Source organism: Perca flavescens, chromosome 19, assembly GCF_004354835.1.
Source record: "Perca flavescens isolate YP-PL-M2 chromosome 19, PFLA_1.0, whole genome shotgun sequence".
In the NCBI taxonomy this organism is placed as follows: domain Eukaryota; kingdom Metazoa; phylum Chordata; class Actinopteri; order Perciformes; family Percidae; genus Perca; species Perca flavescens.
Genome location: NC_041349.1, coordinates 12,069,728 through 12,089,506, shown reverse-complemented (window position 1 = coordinate 12,089,506; position 19,779 = coordinate 12,069,728). Strand labels below are relative to the sequence as shown.

General features: G+C 40.2%; 1 protein-coding gene across 8 annotated transcripts in view; it reads left to right on the top strand.

Annotated features, from left to right (window-relative positions):
• Positions 1-19,779, top strand: part of dysf (dysferlin, limb girdle muscular dystrophy 2B (autosomal recessive)) — a 122,775-nt gene that overhangs the window by 66,341 nt on the left and 36,655 nt on the right. For 5 of the 8 annotated variants that reach the window (XM_028606132.1, XM_028606130.1, XM_028606133.1 and 2 more), the window contains 3 exons: positions 4,284-4,455; positions 4,558-4,631; positions 13,899-13,958. In XM_028606132.1, coding sequence (XP_028461933.1) covers positions 4,284-4,455; positions 4,558-4,631; positions 13,899-13,958 — 306 coding nt within the window. The remainder of the gene's footprint in view (positions 1-4,283; positions 4,456-4,557; positions 4,632-13,898; positions 13,959-19,779) is intronic. The other 3 variants (XM_028606135.1, XM_028606134.1, XM_028606136.1) reach the window with 1 other exon arrangement.

Below are 19,779 nucleotides of genomic sequence, written 5' to 3'. Positions count from 1 at the left end.
CCCAGAATCGTTTTTTGACAGGACTGTTGATGTGGGAAGCAGTTCTTTTGGGAGTCAGCCCCTCAGCCATACTCATCGCCTAGTGAAGTAATCCGTAAGTTATCGGTGTTGATCAACAAGTGTGGTACTTAACGGTTATTGTCCGCTGTGTGTCAGCAGAAATCTAAAGAGGCCGGGGAGTGTCAGAGGGAAAGATTTTGACAAATCCCTCCCTCAAATGTATCATTTCTGCCCTTAATCTTATTTATTTCCCCTCAATTTGGGTCTCAAACCGTTACTGTTTATAAATTAAACCAGTGGCGCCGGCGGCCGTACTTTCTTTTCTGTGAGACATGCAACACATTTAATGATAACAATGCGTAGATGCGCACAGGAGCAGCAGCCGACAGCAGCTCTATTCTGGTCTGTTATAATTTTCTCAATAATTATACCTTATTTCACCACTAACCCATCCACTATTAATCAGAATGTTGATGTTTATGACTCAATCCGAAGATGAACTGGTTGCTGGACGCTGAGTACCACTGAATACACGGACGGAGCTTTAACATGGTGTTCAAATCGTTTGGTGACATGGACAAGAATATTTCGGTTATGAGGCTTATCCCGTTTTTGATCATATTCGGGATATGATGTTTACATGGCACACAGAGAAATCATGTTATTCATATCTCCGTACAGGCTCGCCGACAGCTGCCTGCTCTGAGCGCATCCATCTCTCTCTCTCTCTCTCTCTCTCTCTCTCTCTCTCTCTCTCTCTCTCTCTCACAAATAGCCTCAGTAAAATATTTTCCTGATCTGGTCATTATGATATGATAAAAGTAAACTAGTAGCACACTCTCATACACATTACATATGATAATAACAGCTGATTTCTGATGCAGTAAACGCTTCTGCGGGCGTTTTTTGTGCATACTTTGAAATAGAATCCGGCCGGCGCCACTGAATGAAACAATGAGAGAAAGTTAAGGTTGGGAACCACTACTTTAATCTTCAATAATATGTTGTGTTTTATCAGTTCATCATGTGTTTTGTAATGTAAAAATCTTAACATGAAGAGTGTGAAGTGTTATTGGTACGTGGCTCTCTAGAAATCTCATTATTATTGCCTAAAGTTCAAGAGTCCTCGCCATTTTCTTTCAAAATAAAATTTGAAGCTTCTGTACCAGATGAATCTAAAGCTGATTATATAATGTGTAACTTTAAGACATTTTTTTTATGGACTTCTGGGCTAACCTACATGCCTGTGTACATCCTAACTTCACTTCATTGTCACACCGTTAGTGGATATGATATAGAACGTTTGTTTGAGTCAGTCATTTTATTTTTACCAACACATTTATTATATATTCTTCAAACTGTGAGTATACATTGATATCATAACTCCAACCAAAGTGTTTTCTTATAAAAACCTAAACTGAAATATGGAAATATTACGCAGCTTTTTCCGAACAGCGGCTCCAGAGCAGGCTCAGAGAGTTTAATGTTAACAATATTAAGGTCTGAAGTTGATCACCTCAGTGTTATAGTATGACAGGTTTAACTGGAGTTTGGAAATATTCACATATTTTTCCCTCAAATACATTTTCTTGCATTGGCTCCGGCAGTTTAATGTTAACAAGATTAAGGTCCTGTGTTGACCACCGCAAGAGTGTGACGGCCTCAATCGGACTGTGGAAATATGCACATATTTTTCCCTTAAATTCAGCCCCTGAACCGAGTCCAAGCATTTAATGTTAACAATATTAAGGTCCTAAGTTGACTGCGTAAGTGTTTTCGTATGCCACAGGGGTATAAGAAAATGTCATGTGCATAGTTTCCTTGAATACAACTCTTTGAAGAGTCTGACCGCCTAATGTTAGCTCTCTCAGTTTATTGTGTGAGTTTAGCATCATCCGCCCCACTTAGCCTTTTTTAAAGCCGGAGGGCTCAAATGGATTACAGTTACAAACTCTCTTTTTTCTTCTTGAGCCTGCCTGGCAAAACAAGGTAATACTGAAGTGCACAAATCTCCCTCTTAAAGAAATATTAAACCGCACATACAGTTTTTCTGGTGTATATGTGACATTTCTGTATGGTGGACTAAAGCTGCTATCTGCATTATAATAAATAAATGAATAAAATGACATAGAAAGAAATGCATTTCGAAAATCAATAAATACGCACGGAAAAATAAAAATAATCATTTTATTTTTATTTTTCTATTCCCATTTCTATTTCTTTCTCAAAAATAAGTAATTTGTAAATATGTGAATAATTTTGACAAATTACTTATTTCTGTCCTCATTTTTTTCTTTTTCACATTTAATTATTTCCCAATGTGTTCATTTACATTTATTTCTGTTTTTATTTATTTCCCAATTTATTTTTATTTGTTCCTGTATTTCTTCACAAAATAAATAAATCCAAAAATAAGTAACATATAAATCAATACATTTTATCTATTTACTCTTCTTTTTCTGTGTATATCTATATATTTTCAAATGAACCTCCACATTTATTTGATAATTGAGGCATTTATTTCTACATGTATTTCTTTTATTTCTTTATTCATTTATTGAGCCATTTATTTTTATCTATTACAATGGCAGCTTTAGTCCTCCATATTTCTGCACACAGAATAATAATAATAATTCAAATTGTCATGTTGTAGTGACATTCAATGACAGTCAGTGGTTTCACAGTGTGTTCTTGCTAAAATGCGGCACAGCGTGGAAAAGAACCGAGTAAGCCATATTGTCATCTAAGATAAATGTTCCTTTTCATGGCGCCACTTTGCACGTAAACATTTATTTCAAATCGCAACCTGAGATGGTAATCCGAAGTTTGCGTCCTGATTTCTTTCACAAAGATCAAATCTCTAGCTCGATGGGTTCAGTCATTTCTTCCTTTACGTGGGAGGGGCCATCTGAGGTGTAATGATGTCCTGATTGGACTGTCACCAAGGCATGACCAATCAACTTCAGACAGTCAGCAGCCATAGCCAATCAGCATCAGGCGGGCGGGTGGCATAGCCAATTAAAGTCAGGCATAGGTCAGAGGATGTCTTTTTTTTTTTTTTTTTTTTTAACTCATCTTGCCCTTTTTTCCCTTTCTTGTTTACTTCTCCATCATGATTTTCTCTTTATTTTAATTCCTCTTTTTTAATATAAAGATTATTTATTCATTTTTGTGGCATTTTAGGCCTTTAATCCTAACTTGTCCTGATTCACCAGTCGGGGCTCTAATTCGCAGTAATGAGTAATGACCGGCTCGCTCCACATTATCCTTTACTTAATATTTAATCCAGAGCACTCAAATCCAAAGTTTTATGAAGTCTGGTGTCATTTTATTTGTGCGGCATGTAAGGCCTTTATTTGATAGGACAGCTTAGTTACGAAAGGGGATAGAGGGGGAATGACATGCAGCAAAGGGCCGCAGGTCGGGAACCATACCCGCGGCTAATGCGAGGAGGACTGAGCCTCTGTATGTGGGCGCACGATCTACCAGGCGAGCTACCCAGGCGCTAGGGGTGTGAATCTTAACTGGTCTCACGATTCGATTTGATTGCGATTATTCTGTCAATGATTCGATTCAAGTCGATATCCCGATGCATCGCGATCAGAGTGCGGATCGGGCCACATTTTTCTGTCCGAGCCCGGCCCGCATCTGACAGAGCAGTAACCAGACCTGACCCGAGCCCGACCTAGCATTAAGATATTTATGTCCGAGCCCGACACAGTTCAAATCTCATTTTTTTCTTATACTAATGACACGTGTACATGAAGCTTAATATTTCGCGTGTTTCGTTGTCACAGCTACATCAACAAATTTACGCACACAGGAATACGAATGTTAGGGAAATATTTTCAATTTATTTTAATCACAAAAGCGAACCTTTGCATCAAGTGAAAAGTTTTAAATGAAAAAAAATGTCAATGCCTTATCGCGCTGATTTGACCGAGCCCGACCCGAACTCGAACATCATCTCTTCTGTCCGAACCCGGCCCGTCGGGCTCGGGTTGGGTATCCATCCTCTAATCACGATGCGTCACCTCCTTATTATATATTGCTCCACATGGTTTTCATCAACAAATTCAAGTAGTCAGATATATATGAATTCCCCTTTTTATTGTATCTGCTCTTAAAAAAGACACTTCCTGAATGTAGTGGAGTCAAAAAATCGTAGGCAATAATTGCTTATCGTCTGTCACTGCATCGATGCAGAATCATCTTGGTCCGCATCTTGGTCACCTTGCTCATCCCTCTCTCTCTCTCTCTCTCTCTCTTCATTCCTTCCACAGAGACTTCCCTGTGAGGAGCTCTACATGCCGCCGATCGTCATCAAAGTCATCGACAACCGTCAGTTTGGGAGGAAGCCAGTGGTTGGTCAGTGCACCATCCGGGCGCTGGAGGAGTACCGCTGCAGCCTAGAGGAGGAGCGAGAGGTGGAGGACGAGGACGAGGACTGGAGACGTAAGACATGGATGGAAGTGAACATGTCTCGTAAAGAGCAAAGACTGATCATCTACTGTATGTTACAAAACATCTTTCTGCTGTGTGTTTTTGTATGCGCAGGTGAGACGCCCCAGTTCATTTCTGGGGAAGTTTTTATTGACATCAACGACGAGGAGCCGCTCATGCCTGACCAGGTAAAACCAACCTGTCGGTTAGTTAGTTCAGTGGGCTTTGTGTGAACAGTACCGCATCATTTCTGAGCAATAAGTGCTATTATCGTGAAGGAAAAAGACCATCACTGCCTTTAAGCTTAGTGTATCCCATAAAAAGACCCCAATAAAAACATTGATATCTTATACTTTGACTTCACCACACTCTCTGAAGTTCTCAGCCTCAAACCCACTGTTTTCTACTGAGACCTAAATCTTTAAAACGAGTCACAAATATATAGTTTAATTCTAAAATAATACCAATGCTAGTTTTTATCAAACGGGAGGAAATAGTGCAATTGGCACTATTTTCAGCGGCGGATTAATTCACATTTGGTGCTCTAGAGATTATTTGTGGCAGCAGGAGGGTGTGTGTGGGACTGAGTCCAAATAAACTACAGTGTGCGTGTTCATAGTAACGAAGGAATGAAGGAACATGTCACCCAGTGCAACAGTGTGGCTCACTGATGTGTTTGTACAACAACAAACGTCTATGGCACAGAGGAAGAAGATATATAAGGCTTTAAATACACACACACAATACTTGCTAGTTAGTGAGGATGATTTGCAGCCCAATTTCTTACATTTTTAGCCCCCTTTTTTGAAAGGTTTTGCAGCGGCTTGCAACCCCTTTTATTGTGATTTTGCAATACAATTTCAGTTACGTTTGACAAGTGCAATTCAGCAGGGAAGCAACAGAGAATCTCAACCTAAAAGTCCTGCTATACTTAATGACACCTGCGCCTACTGGTGACAAACGCATCGCGTTTCCTGTAGTTGCTTCGCAATAAAAGCCACCCCGTGGTGACCTAGATGAGCGTTTTTAATTTGAAGCTGCAGCAGGAAATGTTCGTTAACACAGCTCTAATCCAGCTGTAGAGATCGGTGAACAGAGAGGCTTCCGTCAATCAGACAAAATTACATGGAGATACTTTGAATGGCAACTGCAGAAAACACCATTATTAGTATCAAAAAGGGAGTTTTTGATAGGGGAAATCTTGATGAATATACAGTAACTTTAATCTGGAAGTATGCGCTGCCTGAAAGCTACTCTCAGCATTAAACAAATATCTTCATTCTGTGTATTTACTAAAAACACCACATACAGGCTTCTATAACTGTCTCCACCGAGCTTTTCTTATTCTTCAACAGTATCTGAACCAAGGTATAATCACTAATAATCGATAATCAGTCGATGCCGTCACAGGCATCACTTTTATTGAACGAATCAAAGCATTTGATTCGCTGCTGCTTGCGTTAGTTTGGTGAAAGAAAAAAACTGCGGCTGAACTTTTGTTCTCCAGTTGCTTTTCATTACAGCTGAACTGACTGTGAGTGGTTTAATACCCAATGATCCAGTGATTTTCCTAATGTCTGTGTGTGTGTGTGTGTGTGTGTGCGCGCATTTGACATTTCAATTCAGTTAATGCTTGTTCATCTTTGTATGAGTGCTTAAATGTGTGCTTTTTCGGTTGTGGGGTGTAAAAGGCCAAGTAAGAAACACTTATTTTTCCACAGGGATTGTGTGTGTGTGTGTGTGTGTGTGTGTGTGTGTGTGTGTGTGTGTGTGTTGTAAGGACTGATTATAAGGGGAGTCTGAATGTGTGTGTGTCTGTATCATTGTGTGTGTGTGTGTGTGTGTGTGTGTGTGTGTGTGTGTGTGTGTGTGTGTGTGTGTGTGTGTGTGTGTGAGAGAGAGAGAGAGAGAGAAAGAGCTCTCAGTGGTACCAGCAGCATAAATAAACATGTTCTGACATGATGACATGGCAACCGTCCCTGTGGTCGGTGGGAGACCTGCGCTCGTCACCAATCATTAACATTCTCTCTCTCCCTCTCCCTCAGTCTGTTTTCTCCAAGTTAAAGACATTTAGTTTTCTGTCTCTCTTTCTTTCTTTCTTTTGCTGTTACAGGAGAAACATGGAAACTATTTTCCAATCAACCTAATCCCTATTCAAATTTCTCCAGTTTCACACACACAATTGACATTTTATCACGCACACATACTCAAAACCCACAGACATGACCACACATTCATGAGGACACAAACTCCCAAAAAGACATTATTAAACGGTGTTTCTTTGTTAAGTGTGCACAACACTCTGACTTCTGGAGCTCCACGTGAAAGACTTCCGCACTACTAAAAGTCCCATCAGAACACAAAGCTTCAACCGGTAAACGACGGGACTACGGTGAGAACAATCATCGTCGGACAGTTTTAAGCCATTACAGTTTTTTTTTTATGTTTTTGATTCAAATTTGCTCCATGGTCTGATAAATAAACCTGTTGCAAATGTGTTTGCAAAACATTGTTTTGATTATATGCTCGTTCACTTTCTTGCCGAGAGTTAGAACCCGAAGCTGGAGCTTTTTTTCTATCGACTGTACTCGCATTTTTATAGCGATCCAGATTAACGTAAACATTGGCCGGAATTCTCCTTTAAGCTGAGGGAAAGATTGTCAACCGAGGATATCCATCATCCAACTTTACGAAGGAGGAAATTCTGAGCAAAGTCTGTAAACACATGAAACAAGCCCTTTATCCCCTGACACACACACACACACACACTGCTGTGGTCAATTAAATGGTTTCTTTTGAATATTAGTGAATTGTATAGATTCAGGAGACAACATAATTTGGTCTCATTGGTTTGGCAGTTGGCAGGAGGCTTTTATACACTGTTGAGGGGGCAAACGTAAATAATGCAGACACACGCGCATGCACACGCACACACACACAAACAAAGACGACAGTTATCCTTGTGTAATCACCAATAAGCACTGAAGGCTGAGGAATGCACTGTCATCAAACCGACCGCAGTCCCCGAAGTCCATAAAAAAGAACATAAAAACACCAACTAATTATTATGTTTATAATGTTGTTGTTGCATTTACTAAAAATAGTAAAGGAGAAGAGAGTTCAGGGAGTTAACTGTGCGAAAGTGGAGCAAAAGATGGAGAGAGCCAAGGAATGATGGAAGAGATGAAGTGAGAGACAATGACAGAAAGAGAAGTGACAGTCCCTCACTTTGATTGTTGCTTATTTAGTTATACAATAATTAATGTTTAAATTTGAAGACATGATCATCAGTGGTTGCAGAGGTGTCGAAAGTATTCACATTCATTACTCAAGTAGAAGTATAGATACTAGGGATTGATAAGACTTCTGTAGAAGTTGGAAGTATCAACTCAAGCTTTTTACTCAAGTAAAAGTGTAAAAGTACTGGTTTCAAAACTACTTAAAGTATAAAAGTAATGCAAGGGGGAAAAAATGCGGCCTATAGTGCTCTACCCCACCTCTCCAAAAAAGGAAGCACCTTGTTCAATTGTATTTGTCTGTTCAAAAATATAAAACAATAAAAAGTTGATCTTAAAAAAAAAAAGGAGCACAAGGCGACATTTAAGAACGGCTTGTGCATTGCTAAGACCACAGGGTCAAAATTAAATGATTTATTAAAAATGTAATAACAATAACTTATAACAATAACTTATTTCAGGCTGAGTCTGTGTTTTTCAGACAAGGGCAGCTACAGTCTGGTGTTACAATCCTCTCCAGTGAAATACAGACACACTTTTACACCGATTAGCTGTCAGCATTTTAACCGTGTTTACTCCAGCTGCTAGCTAACGGTAGGCTAACGTTACCTGCTGTCGAGTGTAGTGTTAAATAGCTAACGGTAGGCTAACGTTACCTGCTGTCGAGTGTAGTGTTAAATAGCTAACAGTAGGCTAACGTTACCTGCTGCCAACTGTAGTGTTAACTAGTGTCCCGTGCGGCGATGTTTCAATTCGCTTTAACGTCCGTTTTTGGAGCATCAGAGAGAAGCGCAGGCATTTTAGTGGCACCTAAATAAGGCACCGAAATCCGCGTTGCTATTCGGTCCGGTAGATAACGGTCGTTAAGGCACCGGTGCCGCATTAGCACCGGGTCTGTGCAGGTGCGATGGATTGTGTACAAACCAATAGGATGTCAGAATGTTATACGTTTATACTTGTCATCCAACCACAATCAAATTCACTCTCTCCGGATGGCGCGATTTATCTGGATAGGTTTTTTGTGTGTGTGTGTTTTTGAACGATGACGAGCCGGAATGAAAACAAGCTGAAATAGGAGTAACGAGGCCATTTTCAAAATGTAAGGAGTAGAAAGTAAAAAGTCTGCTGTAAAATAATTACTCCAGTAAAGTATAGATACCGAGAATTTCTACTTAAGTAAGGTAACAAAGTATTTGTACGTCGTTACTTGACACCTCTGAGTGGTTGAGGTTAGAAATAATAACAGAAATACTCCGGCACACAACTCCCCGCACAGCGAATTCTCTCTCTCTCATTTTTTCTTTTTTTTTTATACGTTTTAATACAGTTAAAACGAATGAGACAAAATTAATTAGTGAGATTTTGTGGACAGAGCCAGGCCAGCTGTTTTTCTAGTTTCTTTCCCTAGTTGAAATTTATTCTGAACTGTAATTGTGTCAAAAAAATAATAATAAAAAAAAAGTCCGCCTTTTAAGAAATCAGTAAAGACAGTATGGTAGATGTTGGAAAACGTTCTGCTGTACTGTTTAAGTGCACAGGATTTGAAGTTAATGGGCTACAACATGGAAAACCACTGGATTGGCCCCTTTTGAGAATACCAAAGTAACATTTAAAGCCGGTGAATATGTGGAGAAGTTGTGTTTTTTCGGGGAAAGAATTCCAAGATTGTGGTTCCTGTCAGCCCCGACTCTGTGGATCCAATGATTCCAGACTTCTGTTCTGGAGTCGTGCAGCTTCTCTTTCTCCTTTGTCCTTCACTTCTTCTTCTTCTTCTTCTCTTCCTCCTCCTCATTTTTTCCCCTCGCCTGTCATCTGTTGTCATTTTGCCTCTTTTTCATCACTTTCTTTGCCCTTTCTAAACATGTCTTCCTCCTCTTTTCTGTCCTGCTATCCCTCTTTCTCTCCCCCTTCATTGCGCCCCCATGTACTTGTCTCCTTTCCTCCCCCTCTTATCTTCTTTCCTCTTTCTTTTCTCTCATCTTGTTCTCCCCTGTCATCCCTCTCCTCTCCTCTTTTTTTCTCCTCTTTTTTCTTCCCTCCTTGTCTCGTTTTCTTTCTCTCTTTTTACTCTCCTCTCCTTTTTCCTCTCTTTCCTTCTTTTTCCTCTCCTTTTTTTCCTCTCCCTGCCTCCCATCTCCTCGTCTCCTCTCCTTGTCCCTCTCCTCCTTCTCCTCTTCTCCTCTCCTCCTTCCTCCTTATTTCCTTGTTTTCTTTACTCTTCTCTCCTTGTCTCTTCCCTTCTCCTCTGTTCAACTCCTCCTTTTCTTTCCTCTTCCTCTCTTCTTATTAGCCTTTGCATCATTGTTTCACTTCTCTCTAATTATTTTTAGTTCCTTCTCTTTCCTCTTATCTTTCTCTTCTTTCTCCTTTCCTTTCTTGCATCCTCATCTCATTGCCCTTTCTTCCCCCTCTCCTCACCTCCTCACATATTCTCTTGTCTTTCTCCCTCTCTCCTCCTCTTTTTTTCTCCACCTTCTCTCTTCCCATCCTCCTCTCTCATTCTCCTCTCCTTCTTCGGACCTCCTCCTATTCTTCCTCCCCTTCCCCATCTTCTTCGTCTTCCTCCCTCTCTCCTTTTGTGAAGTCTTCCTCCTGGTGATCACTGAAGGGGAAAATCTGACCCTTGATGATATCTAACACAGATCCTGTGGTTTGTGTGTGTGTGTTACAGTGTGTGTGTGTGTGTGTGTGTGTGTGTGTGTGTGTGTGTGTGTGTGTGTGTGTGTGTGTGTGTGTGTGTGTGTGTTAAAGTGTGTGAAAGTGTGTATAAACAAACACAGGGAGTCTGTTCCTTGTTAGTTGTCTTCTGTCTCATTATCCACACAGGGTCGCACTGGAACACTCCCTACATCTTTTTTCAGCTCCTCCCTTCCTTCCTCATCTCCTTCCTTTCTTTCCTTGCTGCCTTCCTTCATCTTTCTTTCCTCCACTTTCACCCCCTCTTCACTTCCTTCCTCCCTGGCTTCTTTTTTTACTCACCCTCTTTCTCCTACTCACATCTCTCCATCCTTCTTTCACGTCTTCCTTTGTTCCACTTTACATTCTTTCACACGACTCCGTTGCTTCTTTCCTTCTTATTTCTCTCCCCTCTCTTTTTTTTCTTACACGTCTACCTTGCTGATGTAGTCAAGTATTTCCTTCTTCCTTTCATTCTTAGTTTCTTCCTCATGCCATCTCCCTTCAGAATTATCTCTTACTTTCTTACCTTTATAGTGTCCTCCTTTCTTTCCTTCCTTCTACTCTTGTCCTTGCACCATGCTCCTGTTTCTTTCTCTTCTTCCCTTTCCTTCCTTCATGACGTTTCCTTCCTGCATCACTTTCTGTCTCCCTCCATCCCTCCTTTCATTCCTTCTTTGCTTTCTTTCCTCCTCTACCTCTGACCCCCTCCTCTACTTTTCCTCTACTACGTTTTCTTCCAGTCGTTTTACCATCTTTTCTCCATCCCTCTTGGTATCACTACTTTCCTTTCCTTTGTGCCATATCTGTCAACATACTGTACCATACTTCTTTTGCGTTTGTCTCTTTCTCTCCCTCCATCCTGCTCTTTAATTCCCTTTACCCCTTTAATTCATTTTCTCATTCCTTCTTTCCTTTTCTGTCTATCAAGCTGGCATTCGGTTTAATGTGGTAGCTCATTAAGAGGGCTTGTTATCCTCCTCTTTTTTTCTTCCTCTCTCTCTTCATTGTTGTGGTTCATCAACCACTCATCCCCTCTGTGATCCTTCCATCATCTTTAAATCCTCTCTGGTCTTTAATTTATTTGTGTGTCCGTCTTTGTTATCCCTTAACCCACAGGCGCCACATCAGCTACACACACACACGTCACACACACACGCACTCGCAATTTCATATTGATGAGGTCTGTTTTTTTTCTCTCTCAATATTTTACATAAGGAGAGACATCATGGGACTGTCTCTAATATACTGCTGTTACCTCATACTCACGACACATAATTTTTCCATTCTCTTGCACTGATGCAAAAAACTCAATTGTCTTGTCTTGTTGTGTTTGTGGGGGGCGGCGTCAAATGTTTGGTGACATGGGAGGTCAGTATGAGCTAATGTTCATCTATGTGTGTGTGTGTGCGGCGCACACAGAGTTTTAAGTGGGGTGTTAAAATTAGTGCACACACCCTGTCATTAACGCCCACATCCAATTAAAGTGCTTTGACATCAAAACAACTCTGCGTGCATACAACAACAGTGATGCAACCGATGGATACATTTACGGCGACAGCTGAAAGTTTGGCACGCTAGTCGGCCCAAAAAAACAAAAACGTTTTACAGATTCCAACCAGAAAAGAAATGTTTATCATTATGCTCGGTACAAACTTGTCTTGATTAATACTAATACCGAGCATATTTTATTGTTTTGTCCACTGCGTTGATGTCAATGAAGGCAGGCTTTAAATATTAGAAGCACAACTAACTTCAACCTCTACAATAACCATAAATTCATGAAAAAACTAAACGGTATAACTTTTAAAAAGGTAGCATGTTTTGCAGGGTTGTTGTATTCGATTGTATTAGTTTCAGCTAATTGGACTTTTAGCACCCAATAATGCAATCATTTAAAATATTTAGTTTTAATTTAGATAAAGTTTGAATAGAATTTGCACTTGATCCCAAAAGGGAATGAATCACAATAATGTAATAAAATGTCCTGACTGATATTATAGTCACATGGCCCCCATCTCTTATAATTAGGGTTGGGTATCGTTTGGGTTTTTTCCGATACCGGTGCCAAAGCGATACTGTTAAAATGGTGCCGGTGCCTCAACCGAGACTTTTAAAAAGATAAAAAAAAAAAAAAAGTATATAAACAAGAAAAAGGGAGCAGAAAACAACAGTCGGCGACATTTAAGAACGGCTTGTTTATTGCTAAGGCCATATGGTCAAAATGTAATGATTTATTAAATATGTGATAACAATAACTTCTTTCACCGGTAAATTGCTGGTAAATGACAAAAACAACCACTAGATGGAAAAAGGGTATTTTACAATAACTTTGAATGCACCACAAGGATGGCGAGGCGAGTTTCAAGTGAACGCACCGTCTGAGTTGTTTTTCCGACACCGACAGCTGCAGACTACGTCTCGGTGTTGGAATCCTGTACAGTGAAATACAGTCACACCGTTTAACGTTAGCTGTCAGCATTTTAACTGTGTTTAATCCAGCTGCTAGCTAACGGTAGGCTAACATTACCTGCTGCCAAGTGTAGTGTTAACTAGCGTCTTATGCAGCAATGCTTCTGTTGGCTCTAACGTCCGTTTCGGAGCATCAGAGGGCAGCGCTGGCATTTCAGTAGCACCAAAGTTACTTTTCGGTCCGGTAGATACCGGTTGTTAAGGCACCGGTGCCGTATTAACACCGGGTTTTGGTACCCAACTCTACTGATGCAGTGCAATTTTCATTAGATATTAGTTCAAACTTTCACACCCAGTTTGTAACACAGACTGTTGGGGATGAATGTGTAGTTTAAGCCCAGACATAATCGGGGTTAATTGCTCAGACTTCGCAAAACTCCTCCATGAGTAGTACTTACATGGCTGACTACTTGACAGTAGGCATACAGTAAAAACAGGGGGCACATGTCTTCTGTGCTGAATGCTGAATGAAAGAGTCGGACTGCTGATATGAAGGTGAACATTTGCAGTAAACAGTATTCCAACTTTTAAAACATACTGTATGTGCCCACATACTGTATGTGGAGGTTGTCGCATAATGCTGGTGTTTTACAGCATCCTTGCCTCGCCCCTTTCCATCTTCTTCATGTGCTCAGCTCCTCCGTGACCTCATCTAAACACTTTGTCTTTCTAATCTGGGCCTGATCAGCGCTAACCCAACAATGCTTTCTGCACCTCGCAGAGCAGAACCTCCCAGGGAAAGAACATTCAAGCAAAGGCTCAGTTTTTCCCTCACAAAACAAGGTTTTTGATTAATTGTTGCTGTTTGATGGAAACACATGACGATGTTTCTGTGTGTTTGAGTCACTAATATGTCTGGTGATGTCAGTATGTAATGTCTAATGATGTTAGCGTTAAATAACACAGTACGTGTGCGTTTTCTAACATTACGAACCAACGTTTTTCACAGATATATGAAATAATTCACATTGTTTGTCTATTCACTAAAATGTGATGCAAATGTTGTGGCTAACCCTAACCAGCTAACCTAAAATGTGTGTGTGTGTTTATGTGTGTGCATGTGTCTCGTAGCTTGCAGATGGATCCGGTTCAGCTATCATTAACCTTTCCGCCTCTACTTCCAGCCTTGATGTAGGTACCAAACTCATCTTTAAATTTCATTCATTCATATCACTTAACCAGAATGTCAAACATGCTTTCCATTCATCTGTTTTATTCATGATTTGTTACCATCCATCAAATCTACAGATACAGTACTTTCTTTCTCTTCTTCTTCCATTTTTCATTCAATAAGCTAATTTTTAACTGCTGACGTTGGCGAGAGATTAAAGTTGATACTTGCTACAGATCTGTTCACATTGGCAACATAATACTTCTGTACTCACTTCCCTAACCTTACTTTCAATATAGTCATGTCACATTTGAAGCGTTTCACTATATCTGTAACTTTATATGGCTTACAATTCTTCGAGCATGATTTAAAAGCACATTATGTATTGTCATTAAAGGACAATTCCGGTGCAAAATTAACCTAGTGGTTAATAACATATGTGTACCGAGTTGAATGTTCTCTGGGACATGTTTTCATGCTAATCAATTGCGTTTCTATCTATCTATATTCTATTCTAGCTTTGGGGCAGAGGGTAAATCACTATTTCTACACCTCTAACAACGCTCAAAATAGCACCACACTTCCACGGTAGCATAATGAGGGTCTCTACATGCAAACCGAAGCATTGACAACTTTGTAAGTGTACAGACAGTTTATTAAAAAGATAGTTTAGAAAGACAGTAGCGTTGGGCGCCAATAATCTCCATTTCAGTAGCACTTACTAAACTTTCCAGTTTCATTCATATCTATATGCTGAAGGTTTTTACGGAGGGGTTTGCTCGTATGTCATTCAGAGCCTAATTTATACAACATTTTATATTTCATGGCTGTTGACAGTATTTTGTGATTTATTGAGCGATAAGATTCCCTCTGTAACAACCTGTGACTAATATGTCAACAAAATGAAACAAGAGATTTGAACCTGGCTTAATCCAGTGTTTTCTTTGTATTATACATACAGAATGAATAGGAACCAATGAGTGCCTGGAACTGTGGTAAAAATACATACAAAATATAAAATCTATATCAGCAAAGATGTTACATGATTTGCTGTAAGGCACTAAACCATGATTCTTTAAGGTAATTCCTCATGTTTATAATAACCCACAGGGTGCTTTAATGCAATGCAGTAGCAGAGATCTAATTTTGGAGAGAAAGCCTTTTTATCGATGAGGTTTATTTAAAGCAAGACACTGATGGATAACTCTGGCTGCGCAGAGATGAGGGTCGATCTTGAAGGAATGAGATAAAGAAGAAGAAAATCCACTCCGGGATGAAACAAGAAACTTTTTACATTTGGTCGCGGCTCAGGAAAATACTTTCTACTGAAGAAATCAGGGTTTTACAGAGCGACACACACCGAGCCGTGTGGTTACAGAAGAAATCTGATCCCAGGTTTGAACGGGAGACCACGCTCCTTGTAACATTCTTCCGTTTTATTTATCTAAGCCAGGTCAATTTGAAGACTTAGCTTGACCCGGACCAGACTGCGCACACAAATACACACATCCAGTAGTGCTCGCTCCCTCCTTGCTCGACAGTAATTGGGGGTGATTTCTTTCTCTCCAAACAAAGATATTTGTTTTATTAAGGGTCAGATATTGAAACCAGTCAAATTAAAGGCTTGGCTTTCTGTCTGGCCGGGGCCAAAGTCAACAGAGCTGCTACAGATCCTCTATACCACAACTCTCTGTAAGCAGACAGTTACTAAAGGCCGAAGCCGGGATGGATAAATGGGAGAGGGTTAAGGAGGGAGAAAGTGACTTTAAGAGAAGCAGAGGGAAGAAAAAGAATCCGAGAAAGCTTGACTGAAATTAGGGGGGAAAAAAAGGAGGACGGACTAATATCTCATGGCACCAGAAGAAGAAAGCTCGCTCTCTGTCATGTGCTGTAAATCCTGGCTTCTTAATCTCTGGGTCGCGACCAAAAAAACGGGTCATGGGCGTATGTCTGATGATTACCAGATTACTGCAGCGGAGTGTGCGCTCAGCAGAGCGGCTTCCAAGGCGGATCAGTCGGATTCAGTTTCAGAGTTGGAGAAGTTTAAGAAGATTGGCTGTCAGTAGCGTCATGGCTCCCCAAATCTCGCAGGCACAGACCCCCCCTCCCCCCTTTGAGATATTTGAGATCTAACGTCGCTCAGATGGAAAATGAACACTGTGTGTCCCGTTTCATCGGCGGCATCCAGGCTTGATGATAGTATTCGTCATGGATCCAACCAGCCTCCATCTTTTCTTGTTTTTTCCTTCCTTAAGGTAGTTAGTTGCGTTTGTGTCTGTGTTTACATCAGCGAAATGTTTTATATAAGTTTGTGCCCCTTCAATAATTGTTGCTGTCCCTCCTCTCCTATTAATTGTCATCAAAACTGTCCCAGTTCATTGCCAAAAAATAATCAAGTTTTGTTATAATCCCACTCTGAAAGCGCTTTAGTTTTCTTTTTTGTCCCATAAATCCTTCCTGGCTGCTTTAGAACCAGACAAACGAATTGAAATTGCTTCATGCCAGGTGACTTTCTTGCTTTTTTTTATTCATGACATTCATGACCCTACAGTGACCGCCAGAATCTGGATGCTGCACATATTTGCTGTCCAGAATGTCATCCAGATGTGTCCGTGTTCTTTGTGGATGGCATGGGTGTATTGCTTTTATAAGTCCACCAGCCAGACTACAACATAGCCGATACGTCAAAATTAACAAACCCTAAATGTCACACAAAAAAACAGACGCTTCTGGTTAGGTATTTGTTATGTCAATCTGTCTGATAATCATTTGGAGATTTGCAAGTTAAAAGACTTAAATCTTGGCGAAATTTGTTTGAAAAGTTCAAGATTTTTAAAGATGCTATCATCGATATTTTAATACAAACGACTGTTATATAAGAAAGTTATTCCTTGTAATGATGAGCCCACAAAGACATTGTCATCTGACTCTGCAGTTCCCTGATTTTTTTTTTACTTTCACCACTATGATATAGTAATACACCTGAATTACCAACTGAACTGTTGGCGGTTGAGTTGCACTGTGGGTAATGTAGGCACCAGGTTTTGATAAAGAATTAGAATGTGATATGATATCTCTGGTTCTGCTGCGTTGTTGTGCATGAACGCTTGAAAACGAGTGCGTTCATAGAACATGCTCATGTTTTTGATGAACGGTGAACTGAACTTATAAGTTTGCAGAAAATGAATGGGAACATGAGCGCCGTTCACTCTCGCATCGTTAACAACGCTCAGGAACTGTGGGTTTTTTTTCGCACAAGAGGATTCGTGGCAACTGGTATGCCGATTATGTCAAAGATTGTTTTCCCCGTCGATATGTTTCCCCCTACATAAATCTGAAACAAACCATAAGCCACGGGAAACATCATTCAACGAATTTTAAACAGAAGCGTCTGACCAGTCTCGGAGCAGCTTATTAAAAAAAAACTTGAAGAAATGAATGTAAATTAGTAAATTTTTTGGGACTGTAAACGTAGTTAGAAATTCATAATTATGACTGTGAAGTTCATTTCATTATGTGTGAACTGAGCTTTGAGCTAGCAGTTAGGTGTGAACTTGCACAACACTGGATTTTGACACTTTTTACAAACTTAATATAACTTTTTGTCGTTCTTGAGTCTGAGAGTGTCATAGCGGTGAAACTGAATTTTTTAGAAGTATACTGAGGGGCCCATAGTCTACATCTCTATGAGCATTGTTTCAATAGCATTAATAAAGACTATATTTTAACATTATTACAATATTTTATATGTGAAGCATTAAGAACCTGCATATATAGTCTTAATGCTTTGGAAACCTAAAACACATAAAAACACCTAAACATTGTCCCTTTTCACCCAAAACACCTGTAGTTTTAACCTACAGGTGTTTAGTTTTTTTTAAACTGCAAATCACCAATTGCTCACAAGAAAGAAATCATCCAGTCCCTCCAGAAAAACGTGATTGTGCGATCGCATAATTCAATGCATAATAAGCCAAAGTCTGCATATTTATGCGGGGGCCGCATTTTATCAAATACGCCGCACTTTTGCCGCATAAATTGCCGATTTCCGCGCAAAATATGCGGGGCTTGCATGATTTCATAATCCCCACATTTTCGTTGCAAAAAAGTCACATATATCTTGGCAGAAAGTTGAAAAATGTTGCGTTTACTTCACACAAGAGCAGCCATTTTCCCCTGTTGCCATGGGAATGTTATGAAGTGATGTAATTACGCGACGTGAACATCATCGAAAAGCAGGGTGTTATTTTCTCTTTTTCATCAAACCGCAGTTTTTGCAAGTTCCCGCAATTTTTGCAAGTTCCTGCAATTTCATTGCATAAATTTGCATGAATATCCCGCATATTCCATCGCATTTTTTAAGAAAACGTGCCGCATAATCAAGGATTTTTGCCCGCAACAATCAACAACAATCCGCATTTTTCTGGAAGGACTGATCATCAACTATCCATCATAGGTGGATATCCTCTTGGTCAAATTAAGGACTTTTTTTTTTCTTTTTTAAGTAAACTGCTCCTTAGTGGGTCTTAAAGTGGTAAACCTTCCATGATTCAATGATGGTGATTATGGCTAATGTTACTTCTTTAGCTTATTCCAAAGTAGCCAGAAATATGGTATGCATCATTTCCTGCACGCCAGAAGAATTTTAAAAGAAAAGAGATGCCGGGCAGCATGAGTCTAGGACAGCAAATGGAAAAGTTTGGTGGAACCGGATAAAGATGGAGTCACTACTGTGTAATGTCAATCAGTGATAGCAAAGAAGACATTTATTTATGTGAAAATGCCACAGATTCTTACTTGAGGTTTGGTGCTCTGCCTTGAAACCACAGTGCAGGCAATGACAAACACACACAAACAGTTCTGCTAAGACATTTATTCCATTCTTCACATTGTCCAGTTTATTTTGGAGAATTGGGTCAATTAAATTCAGTGCAGGTTTTGGGCAGAATGGCCCAATGGGTCAGGAAAATCTCCTCAAAGAACCCAACCTTCCATCATGAAGCAAAACACTGTCGATGTGTCACAACCCAGATGCTGGATCCTCCAAAGTCCCAATCCAGAGGACAAACCTTTTTATCTTTTGCAGCAGTCAGTATCTAATAACGTAGGTATGTCCAGTCATGTACCACAGAGGGCCAACAGTCTGCAGGTTTTTATTCCAACTGATCACCTCAGCAGGTGAGTTCCTCCCCTCTACTGGAAGGAGTGTAAAGCAGTCGCAGTCTTTGGTTGATGATTAAAACCTGAAGACTGTTGGGCCTCCGTGGCCCATGATTGGTCAGCCCTGCTATAATCCCTTGTGCAGAAGTTAGTTGAGTCTTGTTGCGCATTCAGGCTGTCCTTGTCAACTTGTAAAGTATTCACCAGGTATTTGCATTCAGGTGATCATCAGTTTCTTTTAAATCCATCACATTGTTAAACAGAGGGAGCATGGATCTACGGAATTGGTGACAAATTAAAGGGAAAACCTAATGGGAGTTTTGTCTTCCAGGAAGACAATTTCCCCAACCACAGGACTACCACATCTCAACCCAGTTAAACAATTAAAGGAGATTTTGGATGATAGACTCCAGCACCATCATCAAAACGAGACTGTACTCCCATGAGGAACAACAGCATTAGTCGTTCCAGCAAATCCCCAAAAATGACGTACACCATGTTTAAAGGTATATAGCCATAGCTATTTTATATTAATGAACGTCCGTTACATTCAAGCCATTGCCAAATGAGTTGATATTATGCTAGTCCATATCCACGACCTTCCACTTTCTGAATTGCTCCGTTGCCGCCGGATATTCCGCCATATGTCCTTCTTTTCGGCCGGATGTCCGTTACCTTCCT